Source organism: Garra rufa, chromosome 1 (assembly GCF_049309525.1).
Source record: "Garra rufa chromosome 1, GarRuf1.0, whole genome shotgun sequence".
Lineage (NCBI taxonomy): Eukaryota > Metazoa > Chordata > Actinopteri > Cypriniformes > Cyprinidae > Garra > Garra rufa.
In genome coordinates, this window is record NC_133361.1 from 102,111,793 (window position 1) to 102,125,076 (window position 13,284).

The 13,284-nt window shown below is 37.4% G+C and overlaps 1 protein-coding gene and 4 non-coding genes across 5 annotated transcripts; 4 read left to right on the top strand and 1 right to left on the bottom strand.

Moving 5' to 3' along the window:
- Positions 1-2,287: 2,287 nt before the first annotated feature.
- Positions 2,288-7,067, top strand: LOC141322993 (uncharacterized). The gene is made up of 6 exons (XM_073833452.1): positions 2,288-2,739; positions 2,855-3,182; positions 3,309-4,110; positions 4,272-4,481; positions 4,840-5,234; positions 5,877-7,067. Exons 1-6 carry the CDS (start codon positions 2,363-2,365, stop codon positions 7,065-7,067), a joined length of 3,303 nt encoding a protein of 1,100 aa, XP_073689553.1. The 5' UTR covers positions 2,288-2,362.
- Positions 7,068-9,638: 2,571 nt separating this feature from the next.
- trnam-cau (transfer RNA methionine (anticodon CAU)) lies at positions 9,639-9,711 on the top strand. The gene has a single exon. It is a non-coding gene; the product is annotated as a tRNA-Met (tRNA).
- Positions 9,712-10,332: 621 nt separating this feature from the next.
- On the bottom strand, positions 10,333-10,415 carry trnal-cag (transfer RNA leucine (anticodon CAG)). The gene has a single exon. It is a non-coding gene; the product is annotated as a tRNA-Leu (tRNA).
- A 94-nt stretch (positions 10,416-10,509) lies between these two features.
- On the top strand, positions 10,510-10,582 carry trnam-cau (transfer RNA methionine (anticodon CAU)). The gene has a single exon. It is a non-coding gene; the product is annotated as a tRNA-Met (tRNA).
- Positions 10,583-12,834: 2,252 nt separating this feature from the next.
- On the top strand, positions 12,835-12,907 carry trnam-cau (transfer RNA methionine (anticodon CAU)). Its single transcript has one exon. It is a non-coding gene; the product is annotated as a tRNA-Met (tRNA).
- The last annotated feature ends 377 nt before the right edge of the window (positions 12,908-13,284 follow it).

Genomic DNA, 13,284 nt, shown 5'->3' on the forward strand with positions numbered 1-13,284 from the left:
GTCTTTTTTCCGTAGTTGTATTATTATTATCGTCATCATTATTATAATTATTACTATTATTATTAGCCTACATTTTATATATTTTTATTTTCGTTTATATTCGTTTCCCCCCTTAATTTTGATCTCTTAACGTTCTATATGATGATTAATGATACTGTAAAATGCTTGACATATATTATATGACTTTATGATTGTAATTATGCCTGTGTGTTGCCCACGTTTTCATTTACAAATTAAACTACGTGAATGATTCATTCCTCAGTGAAATGTCAAGCATTTACACAGTATCATTTCCATATAGAAAGTTAAGTAAAGAGATAGAAATCAAGAGGGAAAACGAATATAAACAAAAATAAAAATATATACAATAATAATAGGCTAATAATAATAGTAATAATTATAATAATGATGACGATAATAATAATACAACTACGGAAAAAAGACGATCAGTTAACGTTAATAGAAGGAATGTCATGTAGGCCTATTTTACTCTGACGATAAATGATTTCCAAACGAAACTACGTGATTAATTCACTCTTTAGTGAAACACTATATTTGTCCATTAATAGACTAAATAAAATACAATATATATTACATTCAACCTTTGAACTGCATTCCAGTAAATATCACAGTCATAGAACCTACATTCAGAGAGTTAAGAGATCAAAATGAAGGGGAAAATAACAAATATGACAAATAACATATGCTAACATAATATGATGTTCTCACGAATTAATATCTCGTGGCCACGACATAATATCAGGTTCCCACGAGTTAAATGTAGTGGCCAAGACAAACATAAGTGAACCGAAGGTTTCCCCTTACGGTCACCGTAAAAACGTGATTGGTTGGAGCAAGAACATGCAACGATTGGTCAGCCCCACGTGGCCGGTATCTGATTGGCTTAAGTAAAAGGTGGGTGGAGTCCATGCATTTGTGGATTAGTTTGCGTCTTGACCTTACAGTCTATGGTCTTGACGCTTGAAATGTTTCAAAATTCACAAATACGCGCAGTGATTTACAAATGCACAGAGAGCAATCCACAAATACGAGTAGCGATCTATAAATGCACAGTACGCGATTCACATATAAATGCAGGTCGAATTTGTGTTTGTAGGATTAAAAAAATATATTTGTGAGTATGTTTTTTATTTGCAATTCGAATTTTTTTACTTGTGAATATAATTCATGTTTGTGGAATTTATTTGTGGATCTCATTTTATTTATTTTGTGTATATGGTTGTTTTTGTCAATCGCTTTACATTTATTTGTGGATCATAATGTATTTATTTGGAATTATGCAACAATTCTAACTCCATAACAAACACTTTGAAAATAAATTGATTTATTTTGTTGTTGTTTTTTCACTTAAAGTATGTCTAGAGATGTGAAAAGGCTCACATGCCCTGATTTTTTGAATATGACTTTTGGTTACACAAGGTGTCCTTATTAAATGTTACATGTACTTACTATTATAATAACATTTAATAACATGCAAGTGACCCTAAATCAAATTCTAACCCTATAGTAAATACATTAATACAATAAGTTAATTTATATTAGTAAGTACTTAAATGTGTAATTACACTGTAACAAGGATACCTTAAAATAGAGTGTAACCCTTTATTTTGAGGTGTCTTTGTTACAGTGTAATTATACATTTAAGTACTGAGTAATATAATATAATTTCCTATATGTACTTACTAAATGTTTAGGGTTCGGATTAGGGTTTGTCTTAGGGTTACTTGCATGTACTTATGCATTAATAATTGTTATTATAATAGTAAGTACATGTAACGTGTCACAAGGACACCTTAAAATAAAGTGTTACCTGACTTTTATTACCAGTAGTTTCTTAAAACACTGATAAACAGCTGATAAAACAACAACAATCAAACTATGGTAATAATGTCAAGCTGACGGAATCCTAATTTACTAATGATAAATAATTTATAGATGTTAACATTCATGTGTCAAAATAAAGATAGATTGTTTGTAAAATGTATTCTTTTATATATCAAGCAAGACTTTAGAATATTTTATATATAATTCCTTTTTTTTTTGGAAGACAGAAATGGGTAATATAAAGTTATCCGTTTCGTTGTCATAATTATCATTGTAATACAACACAAAAAAGAAAACAATAATTGTAATGATCATTTTATGTAAAAGTAGCCATGCCTTGATGAAATGCTTATTAAATCAATAACCTTACTTGACTAAATGGTTTGTCTTTTTTCTTTCACAGACGTTTCCTTCGGGGACATTATTGAAAGCTCCATCTGTAGTTCCACTTCCTCGTTTGTGGTCGGAGACCTTGCCACCAGAAGATCACAAGTGGATTGGCAAAAGGCTTTTCAAAATGGGGTCCAAGGGAAAGCCAGAGCTCCGTGATGACCTCCAGCTCTGGTATTACCCACCACAGCCAGCACTTACCTACAATCAGGGTCCAGCTCCAGACAGATTCTTTTGTCATGCACTTCTGCTGTGGATGCCGTACAAGCTGTGGAGGGTCAAGATTCTCTGTCCCAATCCTGCCTGCGGACGGCATCAACTGACAGGAGGTGGTCTGCACAAAAGGGCACGGCAGGTTCTGGACATCGACAGAATGTACAGCATGGTCACAGAAACCCTCATCTGTACCAAGTGTAGAGCCTCGCATGTGTCCTGGAGTCAGACAGTCCTGCAACAGCTAGACCTGGGTCATCGCTCTGAGTTTCGGGTTATCCTCACGCGGAAGTAAGCACACTTTCATTCTGCATCATGTTGTTAGGCCATCATCACATACATATGCAAATAGTTTACAAATCAAATATGTAAAATATATGAATGAGTGTATTTTGCTTTTTCTAAGGTATGCCTGTGATATGCGGGTCATCCGGCTACTGCGTGAGCGTAGCTTAGGCAACAGCCCCACGCGGGTGATAAAGCAGCTGCGTGAAAACCACAGCGAGGAGTGGCTCCAGCGTCTGGCCCGATACACCACCCAGTGTGTCGACTTTCTTAATCGACCTGGAGTGTTGCCAGTAAAATTCCAGGAACCCCCACAGCCTACAGTGGTGCCAAGCTGCAAGTGGCTACTCACCGTGTACAGCCAAGACATCCTAACAAGGCTGGATGAAATCCATGCAAGGATAACATCCACCTATGGCTCTGTCTTGAAGATGGATTCTACTAAAAAGGTTAGTTGTGGATTTTTGTTTATTAATGCTGTTGTTTATATACACAACACAGCAGTATATCTGTATTTTACATGGTGGGATGTTTGATTGCATTTACAGCATGTTCCATATCATGTCTTATTACAGATAACCAAGAAGCTGGCTGGGACAGCGAGGGGAACGGGACTCTGGCTTACCTCTGTCGGCAATGAGTTTGGTCAGGTGCTCATGAGCGTGCTGACAGCCCAGGAAGGAGCAGGACTGGATATGATGGTAGATGGTCTGGTGAAAAGATACCAACAGGCTGGTGTGGATCCACCTGCTGTGTTGTATGTGGACTGTGGGTGCTGCACTGAGGTGGGCGAGACGAAGCTGAAAACCAGATTCAGAGGTTGGCCAGATCTCATGATACGCTTGGACATCTGGCATTTTATGCGCAGGATTGCCCTGGGGTGTACAACTGATGCCCATCAGCTGTACCCCATCTTCATGTCGCGGCTATCAGCGTGCATCTTTGAATGGGATGCAGCTGATCTCTCAGTGCTTCGCAAAGCAAAGAGAGCGCTATTGATCTCCCAGGGTTGGCCTTCGCTGGCAGATGAAGATGTCAACAAGCATCTTACCAGGAATGAGCTGGCTCTACATTGCCGGAGGAGAACCCGCGGAGAGGAGACTACCATCCTTCTCCTTGAACGGCTGTTTACAGAGCTCTTGAGCAGCAAGGGCAATGACTCCCTGGGTGTTCCTCTCCTGGATCAAAAAAGGATGGAGCACATCTGGAGTGTCCAGAAGAAGCATGTAAAGTGCATCCAAGACCCCCCTGGTGTTGTGCTCTATATAGAGACTGGAAGCTTAACCAAGGGAGGTGTGCTTCTAACGACATACAGATGTGCCAGAGGCTCCACTTCTCTCGAGTCCTTTCACCTACACCTGAACCGTTTCATCCCAGGTATGTCTCTGTCACACTCCCTGTGCATATATATAATATATATATATATGTATGTGTATATGTATATGTATATATATATATGTATGTATATATATAAAACACATTACTTGTCTTTTGTGTTTCTTTAACACTCACCTTTACACTGTTGTGTCCATTAACAGGGACCAGTGCAAACAGTCTTAACTTTCAGATTTATCTGCTGGAGGGACTACACCGGTGGAACCAGGACAGGGAGGCTGCTTCATTGTCAGCAGAACCATCAGCTTTATGCAGCTACACAGGAGAACTTGTTCACTGTGTAAACAGCAACTATGAAAAGCTGTTTGGCAAGAAAGTGGTTCCAACATTTTGTTCCCCTGCCTGTTACACCGGTAAGAAAAAGTGTTATTGTTAATGAACTTAGAATTTCTGTGTAATCTCTGTCTATATATTTAACTCTACAAAGTCTACTGTCATGATTGATATGCAAATTTCTAAGGCTTTTAAATTATCGACATTATCCAAACTTTATTGATAGTTTATACTTTTAATCAAGAAAAAGGCATTAGGAAAATCATGTTACATGTAAGTATCTAATATGATACAATAGGTTTTTGAGGAATATTTATTTGTACGTCTCTCAATTATCATTTGTATTGTGTTGCATTATGTGTTTTTGCATATGTTTTTTTCCTCCTCAATGATTCAGCATTGTATTTAATTCCTGTTTGTTTATTATTTTAATTTCAGGTGAGCTCATTGGAGTCCAGTATCTGTTTCAGCAGACAGGTCAGGCACTGCAGGACATGAATCCAGACTCCGAGCAGAACGCAGAGCTCATTGAAGACCTCAGTGTGGAGGAGCGAGATGAAGATGAGGGCTTCTGTGACATCAGCGAGGATCAGACCATTACTGATCTGGAGGCTGACTTGTCACCACCCTCTTCCACACTTGCACTTAGTGGTACTTCTGTACTGGGCTCTCCATCCCCTTCACCAGTCCCTGACCCTACACAAGGCCTCTCACAGTCTCCCACATCACCTGGACCCTCAGGGACTGCTGTCTCACCTGTCCCATCTGAAACATCTGTTTCACCTCTTCCCTCAGAGCCAGAGGATGCTGGTCAGAAAGATGATGAAGAGATGGTAAGTGCAAGATGAAACAACATTTAAAAGATCAAACAACTAGGGATGCACCTATCCGACTTTCTCAGTCCCGATACGATACCTGGGCTTTGTATATCTGTCGGTATATCTACCCGATACCGATCCGATACCATTGTTGAATTAATAATAAACTGCATACATTCAACCTTATACCTTCCTTCCACCATGTAGAAGAAACTACAGGCACCAAACTTTCCTAACTAAACATTACTTTCCTAACTAAGACAAAACACATGTAATGTATTGAATACTTATTTATTTGTTATTTAAAGAACAATTGTGCATTCAAATCGAAAATAGAATGTAATCAAACTTCTCAAAATAAATTTAAATAAATAAAATGTAGTAGTAGAAATGGAGGAAGAAAATAAAAAAGAGCCCCGTGGATCTGTTAATTCTTCCGATCCCCGATCCAGCTATTTTTTTAATATCGGGGCCGATATCCAATCCTAATATCGGATCGGTGCACCCCTACAAACAACATCAAAGTCATTAATAAGCTGCAAATACACATAATGTCAAGTCAGCTTTCTTTCCATTGTGTTTTATACTTTAAAGAAGGTGCCAAAACAGCTTCCCACTGATAAACATTATAATGTTGGTGTTGGTGTTTTTTAATAGGCCGTTGACAGCCAAAATGTCCCTGGTTATCAACATGTGGACAGATTGGCAGAATATCTGGTGGATCTCCGGGGTCACACAGCCCTCAGCCTGACCAACCAGGAGGCCAACACCATAATTGCACTTTGGCAGAGCTTGGATGACCAGGACAAGCAACGGGTGGTGTATGCAGCTCGACATCAGAAGAGACTGCTGAGTGGACGCTTCAGAGTACCTAAGAGGCCCACTCAAACCCCTGGAGTAGAGAGCACCACCAGATGTGTGCTGGGTGCAAGCAGCGCACCTGCACAATGGCCTGACTGTTGCCGCCTGGTGGAGACCATCTTCATCAGGCTTTGCACTGTTCACCCAAGCCCCAAAAGAAAAGGCAAGGGAGCGCTGTCAAGATGGTCTCTGATCCTTCAAGACTACAGAAGGATAAGGCAGCTTGTACTGGGCAACAGTTTGGTGATGGAAGGAACATCACTGCAGCTGGTGGAGGTTAACCAGAACACCCTGATTCAGTGGCACAACAACAGACAGAAAAAGCAGGAGCTGTCTGTGCTGCTTCAGGGCATTCAGTTGCCTCAGTCCCTCCCTGAAGCTCAGGAGCCTCTCCAGGCTGCCAAGCGTCTACGGACTGAGACAGAACAACCAGCGGAGCAGCACCAGTACAAGCTACCAGAGAGCACGGCAGGTCAAGCAAAGCAGAGGCAGGGTTCTTCTGGGCGACCCCCTCTCAGACCCAAGGCACCAGCACAGAGTCCTGTGTCAGTTACGCCATCAGCACCTGGAGCATCAGCACAGATGCTACCCAACATAGTCCTATCAACAGGACCAAGTTTTCAGGGAGTGCCAATGCTTCAGGGTTTGCCAGTGCTACAGGGTCTGCAAGTGGTCCAAAGACTGCCAATGGTCCAGGGAATGGCGATGGTTCAGGGAATCCCATTTGTCCAGGGGATGCCAATAATTCCGCCTACAGTTGTGCAGGCCATCAGTTCACAACCTGCTGCACCAACTGCCAGTCCGCAAACCATGCCCAAGAGACCCTACAGGAGAACTGTTGAAGCAAACACTTGTAAGAAGTGTGGGCAGTTTAAAACAAGTGCAACGGGGCATAGCCAGTACAGGGGCAGGGTGTACTGCCCACAGACTGAAACTGTTACAAAAGAACAGTGGCTGGAGGAAATGCGGAGAACCATTCCCAAATAAAGTATATATTTGTGTGTATGTGGTGTATATAGCAAAAAGAGTTCACTATTGTTAATATTTGTGTAAAAAAAAAAATATTTGTGTTTTTAACTTTTTGTAGTTTTTTTTAACTATTATTTAATATTTTATTAAACTTTTTATTTCTTGTTTTTGAGGACTTAACTTTTTATTTAACTTATTTATTGGTTTTGAAAACTTAATATTTGTCATTTCCCTTTTAGTTCATTGTTGTTTAAATACTTCTTATATAATTTATATAATTTAATATTTATTATATATTAATATTTATTTTTATTTTATTTATTTCATATTCATTACTGTATTGTTGGAATAATTTTTAAATAAAAACAAACTTTCCAAACTGTAAAGTTATAGCTTTTTCTTTTTTACTTTTATTTTCATTTTATTTGCCTTTTCATTTATTGTTGTCTGTAAACTTATTTAATATTTAATTTGATTTATTTAATATTCATTACTGTATTGTTGGAATAATTGCAAAATAAAAAATAAAACTTGGAAATGATTGTTTTTTGTTTTTGACTTTTATTTTCATTTTATTTCCCTTTTTATTTATTGTTCTTTGAATACCTAATTAATATTTAATTGTATTTGTTTAATATTCATTACCATTCTGTTGGCACAACTGCAAAACAAAAACAAACTGGCAAATTATAGCTTTTTGTTTTTTACTTTTATTTTCATTTAATTTGCCTTTTCATTTATTGTTGTTTGAATACCTAATTCATATTTAATTTTATTTATTTAATATTCATTACTGTATTGTTGGAATAATTGTAAAATAAAAACAAACTGGGAAATGATTGCTTTTTGTTTTTTACTTTTATTTTCATTTTATTTGCCTTTTCATTTATTGTTGTTTGAATACCTAATTCATATTTAATTTTGATTTACTTAATATTCATTACTGTATTGTTGGAATAATTATAAAATAAAAACAAACTGGAAAGTTATTGCTTTTTGTTTTTTACTTTTATTTTCATTTTATTTTCCTTTTCATTTATTGTTGTTTGAAAACGTATTTAATATTTCATTTTATTCATTTAATATTCATTACTGTATTGTTGGAATAATTATAAAATAAAAACAAATTGTCAAATTATTGCTTTTAGTTTTTTACTTTTATTTTCATTTTATTTGCATTTTCATTAATTGTTGTTTGAAAACCTATTTAATTTTTAATTTGATTTATTTAATATCCATTACTGTATTGTTGGAATAATTATAAAATAAAAACAAATTGTCAAATTATTGCTTTTTGTTTTTTACTTTTATTTTAATTTTATTTTGCTTTCCTTTTCATTTATTGTTGTTTGAAAAATTATTTAATATTTCATTTTATTTATTTAATATTCATTACTGTATTGCTGGATTATAAAATAAAAACAAATTGTCAAATTATTGCTTTTTGTTTTTTACTTTTATTTTCATTTTATTTTCCTTTTCATTTATTGTTGTTTGAAAACTTATTCAATATTTAATTTTATTTATTTAATATTCATTACTGTATTGTTGGAATAATTGTAAAATAAAAATAAACTGGCAAATTATTGCTTTTTGTTTTTTACTTTTACTTTTATTTTCATTTTAATTTATTGTTGTTTGAAAACTTATTTAATATTTTATTTTATTTAATATGCATTACTGTATTGTTGGAATAATTGTAAAACAAAAACAAACTGGGAAATTGTTGCTTTTTGATTTCTGTTTTTATTTTCATTTTATTTCCCCTTTTAATTTATTGTTGATTGAAAACTTATTTAATAGTTAATATAATTGTATTTATTTAAAATTCATTACTGTTCTGTTGGCATGATTGTAAATTAAAAAATTTCAACATATTAATGACTATTTTATTCTAATTACTATCTTTTTTTCAATACAAATAACATATTTGTAAGTGTCTTGAATGAAGGTAACATACAAAACTCCTAATCAGAATAAGTAATATCAATTAAACAAAGAATAATATTATGCTTAATCAGAATAAATAATATTAATACAATAACTACAAAATAATAAGTAATAATAACATCAACAATACCACAGTTCCATTGGCATTCTTTATTTTTCATGGAAGAATTGTACATATGTACATTTTATTAACCTTAAAAATTGCATTTATTTAATGAAATTAACAATATAACAATAACAATACAAAAAGGTGCCTTTATCTGGATTCGAACCCCGGTCTTGGTGAGCGCCTGCAATAGGAAACAGTGTAATATAAATGCGCGATTTTCACGCACAAAGAAACCTGAAAATGTATCGTAGCGTGCATGCTAAGGAAGTAATATGTTCTAACGTCACATTTCACCCTTTCTTTTCGTCATTTTTTCCCTTTCTTCTTCCCTTTCTCCTTTTCTTCCTTCCCCCTTTTCTTCCCTTCTTCCCCGTCTTTGACGGACTATTGTTCCCCAGCTTGAACGCAGCGCCTTAGACCGCTCGGCCATCCTGACTCGCTTGTTCAGCGGAGGGTGACCTGTTGTAGCCACACCTACAGGCAGGGACAGAGAAGCTAGTTCTTCGCTGTTCAGACCGGTCAACCCACTGGCCTCGTTGGCGCAGTAGGCAGCGCGTCAGTCTCATAATCTGAAGGTCGTGAGTTCGAGCCTCACACGGGGCAGTTTGGTAATTTTTGATACCGGAGAACGCTTAGACGACAGGGCGGGCTTCTCTCTTCACCTCCGCCTGCTTGTCTCTTTCTCCTGAGGGAAAAAGGACACAGCTCAACTGAAAGGTGGACGACATGACATTTTGTGAGAAACTGTGGGGTCCAGGTAAATTCCCTGAAACCCATCCAGCAACATTGCACTCAGTTCTAGGCCACCCTTTCACATATACAATATAATGGACATTCAGTATTCACGCTGGGCTAAAGCTGAATGAATGCAGAAATAGCATCCCTGTCATATTCATGTAACAAGCAGCACTGTCCTTGTGAGTTTTTCTTAAGGGTAATATCATGCTGGCATTCGGACTGAAATTCCCTGTCACTGGGAAGGCAAGCTTTCGTGAACCTTAAAGTAATGCTGTATTTATCGTAATGAAGTGTTGACTCGATTCTAATACAGCTTCACATATTCGACCAAGTCAAGGCTTCAGAGAAAGCTGTTGCGATCAATGCGTCAGGGACACGCTTTTCTTGACGTGACACAAGGCAAAGTTGGCAAAGTTACAGCCTTCCTTGGCCATGCTGCCAGAGGGCTGAAGACCGTAGCTGCTGTCTGCAGCCAAAACCTAAGTCTGTCAGAAGTGGGATTCGAACCCACGCCTCCAGAGGAGACTGCGACCTGAACGCAGCGCCTTAGACCGCTCAGCCATCCTGACTCTCTTGTTCAGCGGAGGGTGACCTGTTGTAGCCACACCTACAGGCAGGGACAGAGAAGCTAGTTCTTCGCTGTTCAGACCGGTCAACCCACCGGCCTCGTTGGCGCAGTAGGCAGCGCGTCAGTCTCATAATCTGAAGGTCGTGAGTTCGAGCCTCACACGGGGCAGTTTGGTAATTTTTGATACCGGAGAACGCTTAGACGACAGGGCAGGCTTCTCTCTTCACCTCCGCCTGCTTGTCTCTTTCTCCTGAGGGAAAAAGGACACAGCTCAACTGAAAGGTGGACGACATGACATTTTGTGAGAAACTGTGGGGTCCAGGTAAATTCCCTGAAACCCATCCAGCAACATTGCACTCAGTTCTAGGCCACCCTTTCACATATACAATATAATGGACATTCAGTATTCACGCTGGGCTAATGCTGAATGAATGCAGAAATAGCATCCCTGTCATATTCATGTAACAAGCAGCACTGTCCTTGTGAGTTTTTCTTAAGGGTAATATCATGCTGGCATTCGGACTGAAATTCCCTGTCACTGGGAAGGCAAGCTTTCGTGAACCTTAAAGTAATGCTGTATTTATCGTAATGAAGTGTTGACTCGATTCTAATACAGCTTCACATATTCTACCAAGTCAAGGCTTCAGAGAAAGCTGTTGCGATCAATGCGTCAGGGACACGCATTTTCTTGACGTGACACAAGGCAAAGTTACAGCCTTCCTTGGCCATGGTGCCAGAGGGCTGTCTGCAGCCAAAACCTAAGTCTGTCAGAAGTGGGATTCGAACCCACGCCTCCAGAGGAGACTGCGACCTGAACGCCAGCTGCCGAAGGATAGTCCGACAATATTTTGGAAATGTCGAGCAATGTTGAACTGCGCAGCCAATCACGTCGAAGCACTATAACATTTGGGCCAATCGCGTCGAAGCGCTTCAACATTTCCAGCCAATCATAAAGCGCTATTCTTAACATTTTCTTAACATTTTCGACATTTGACCAATCAGAGTAGAAGAGAATGTCGACGGCACGTTTTCGCGTATTGCCGCTAGGCGGAGGAGTCAGCGTTCTAGTCAGGTGTCAATCAAGTTGCCGAACTGAGCCGAAGGTGTGCGAAAGAATGACACATCCTCAGGGGGCGTGTCAGAGGTCAAAAATATTTAAAAATAAAAACTTATTTAATATTTCATTTTATTTATTTAATATTCATTACTGTATTGTTGGAATAATTGTAAAATTAAAAACAAACTGGGAAATTATTGCTTTTTGTTTTTTACTTTTATTTCCCTTTTCATTTATTGTTCTTTGAATACTTATTTAATATTTCATTTTATTAATTTAATATTCATTACTGTATTGTTGGAATAAGTGTAAAGTAAAAACAAACTGGAAAGTTATTGTTTTTTACTCTTATTTTCATTTTATTTCCCTTTTCACTTATTGTTGTTTAAAAACTTATTCAATATTTAATTTTATTTATTTAATTTTCATTACTGTATTGTTGGAATAATTGTAAAACAAAAATAATTGTAAAACAAAAATGAACTGGGAAATTATTGCTTTTTGATTTCTGTTTTTTATTTTAATTTTATTTCCCTTTTAATTTATTGTTGTTTGAAAACTTATTTAATAGTTAATATAATTGTATTTATTTAATATTCATTACTGTTCTGTTGGCATGATTGTAAATTAAAATTTTCAGCATATTAATGACTATTTTATTCTAAATACTATCTTTTTTTTCATTAAAAATAACAGATTTATAAGTGTCTTGAATGAATGTAACATACAAAACTCCTAATCAGAATAAGTAATATCAATTAAACAAAGAATAATATAATGCTTAATCAGAATAAATAATATTAATACAACAACTACAAAATAATAAGTAATAATAACAACAACATCAACAATACCACAGTTCCATTGGCATTCTTTATTTTTCATGAAAGAATTGTACATATGTACATTTTATTAACCTTAAAAATTGCATTTATTTAATGAAATTAACAATATAACAATAACAATACAAAAAGGTGCCTTTATCTGGATTCGAACCCCGGTCTTGGTGAGCGCCTGCAATAGGAAACAGTGTAATATAAATGCGCAATTTTCACGCCCAAAGAAACGTGAAAATGTACCGTAGCGTGCATGCTAAGGAAGTATTCAGTTCCAACGTCACATTTCACCCTTTCTTTTCGTCATTTTTTCTCTTTCTTCTTCCCTTTCTCCTTTTCTTCCTTCCCCCTTTTCTTCCCTTCTTCCCCGTCTTTGACGGACTATTGTTCCCCAGCTTGAACGCAGCGCCTTAGACCGCTCGGCCATCCTGACTCGCTTGTTCAGCGGAGGGTGACCTGTTGTAGCCACACCTACAGGCAGGGACAGAGAAGCTAGTTCTTCGCTGTTCAGACCGGTCAACCCACCGGCCTCGTTGGCGCAGTAGGCAGCGCGTCAGTCTCATAATCTGAAGGTCGTGAGTTCGAGCCTCACACGGGGCAGTTTGGTAATTTTTGATACCGGAGAACGCTTAGACGACAGGGCGGGCTTCTCTCTTCACCTCCGCCTGCTTGTCTCTTTCTCCTGAGGGAAAAAGGACACAGCTCAACTGAAAGGTGGACGACATGACATTTTGTGAGAAACTGTGGGGTCCAGGTAAATTCCCTGAAACCCATCCAGCAACATTGCACTCAGTTCTAGGCCACCCTTTCACATATACAATATAATGGACATTCAGTATTCACGCTGGGCTAATGCTGAATGAATGCAGAAATAGCATCCCTGTCATATTCATGTAACAAGCAGCACTGTCCTTGTGAGTTTTTCTTAAGGGTAATATCATGCTGGCATTCGGACTGAAATTCCCTGTCACTGGGAA

What these genes read in the sequence shown, in the direction of transcription:
- LOC141322993 (XM_073833452.1), top strand. Translation starts at nt 2,363, where the DNA reads ATGGGGTCCAAGGGAAAGCCAGAGCTCCGTGATGACCTCCAGCTCTGG. An exon ending in TTCCCCTGCCTGTTACACCG is followed by an intron (nt 4,482 to 4,839) that starts GTAAGAAAAAGT and finishes TTTTAATTTCAG; the next exon opens with GTGAGCTCATTGGAGTCCAG. An exon ending in AGAAAGATGATGAAGAGATG is followed by an intron (nt 5,235 to 5,876) that starts GTAAGTGCAAGA and finishes GTTTTTTAATAG; the next exon opens with GCCGTTGACAGCCAAAATGT.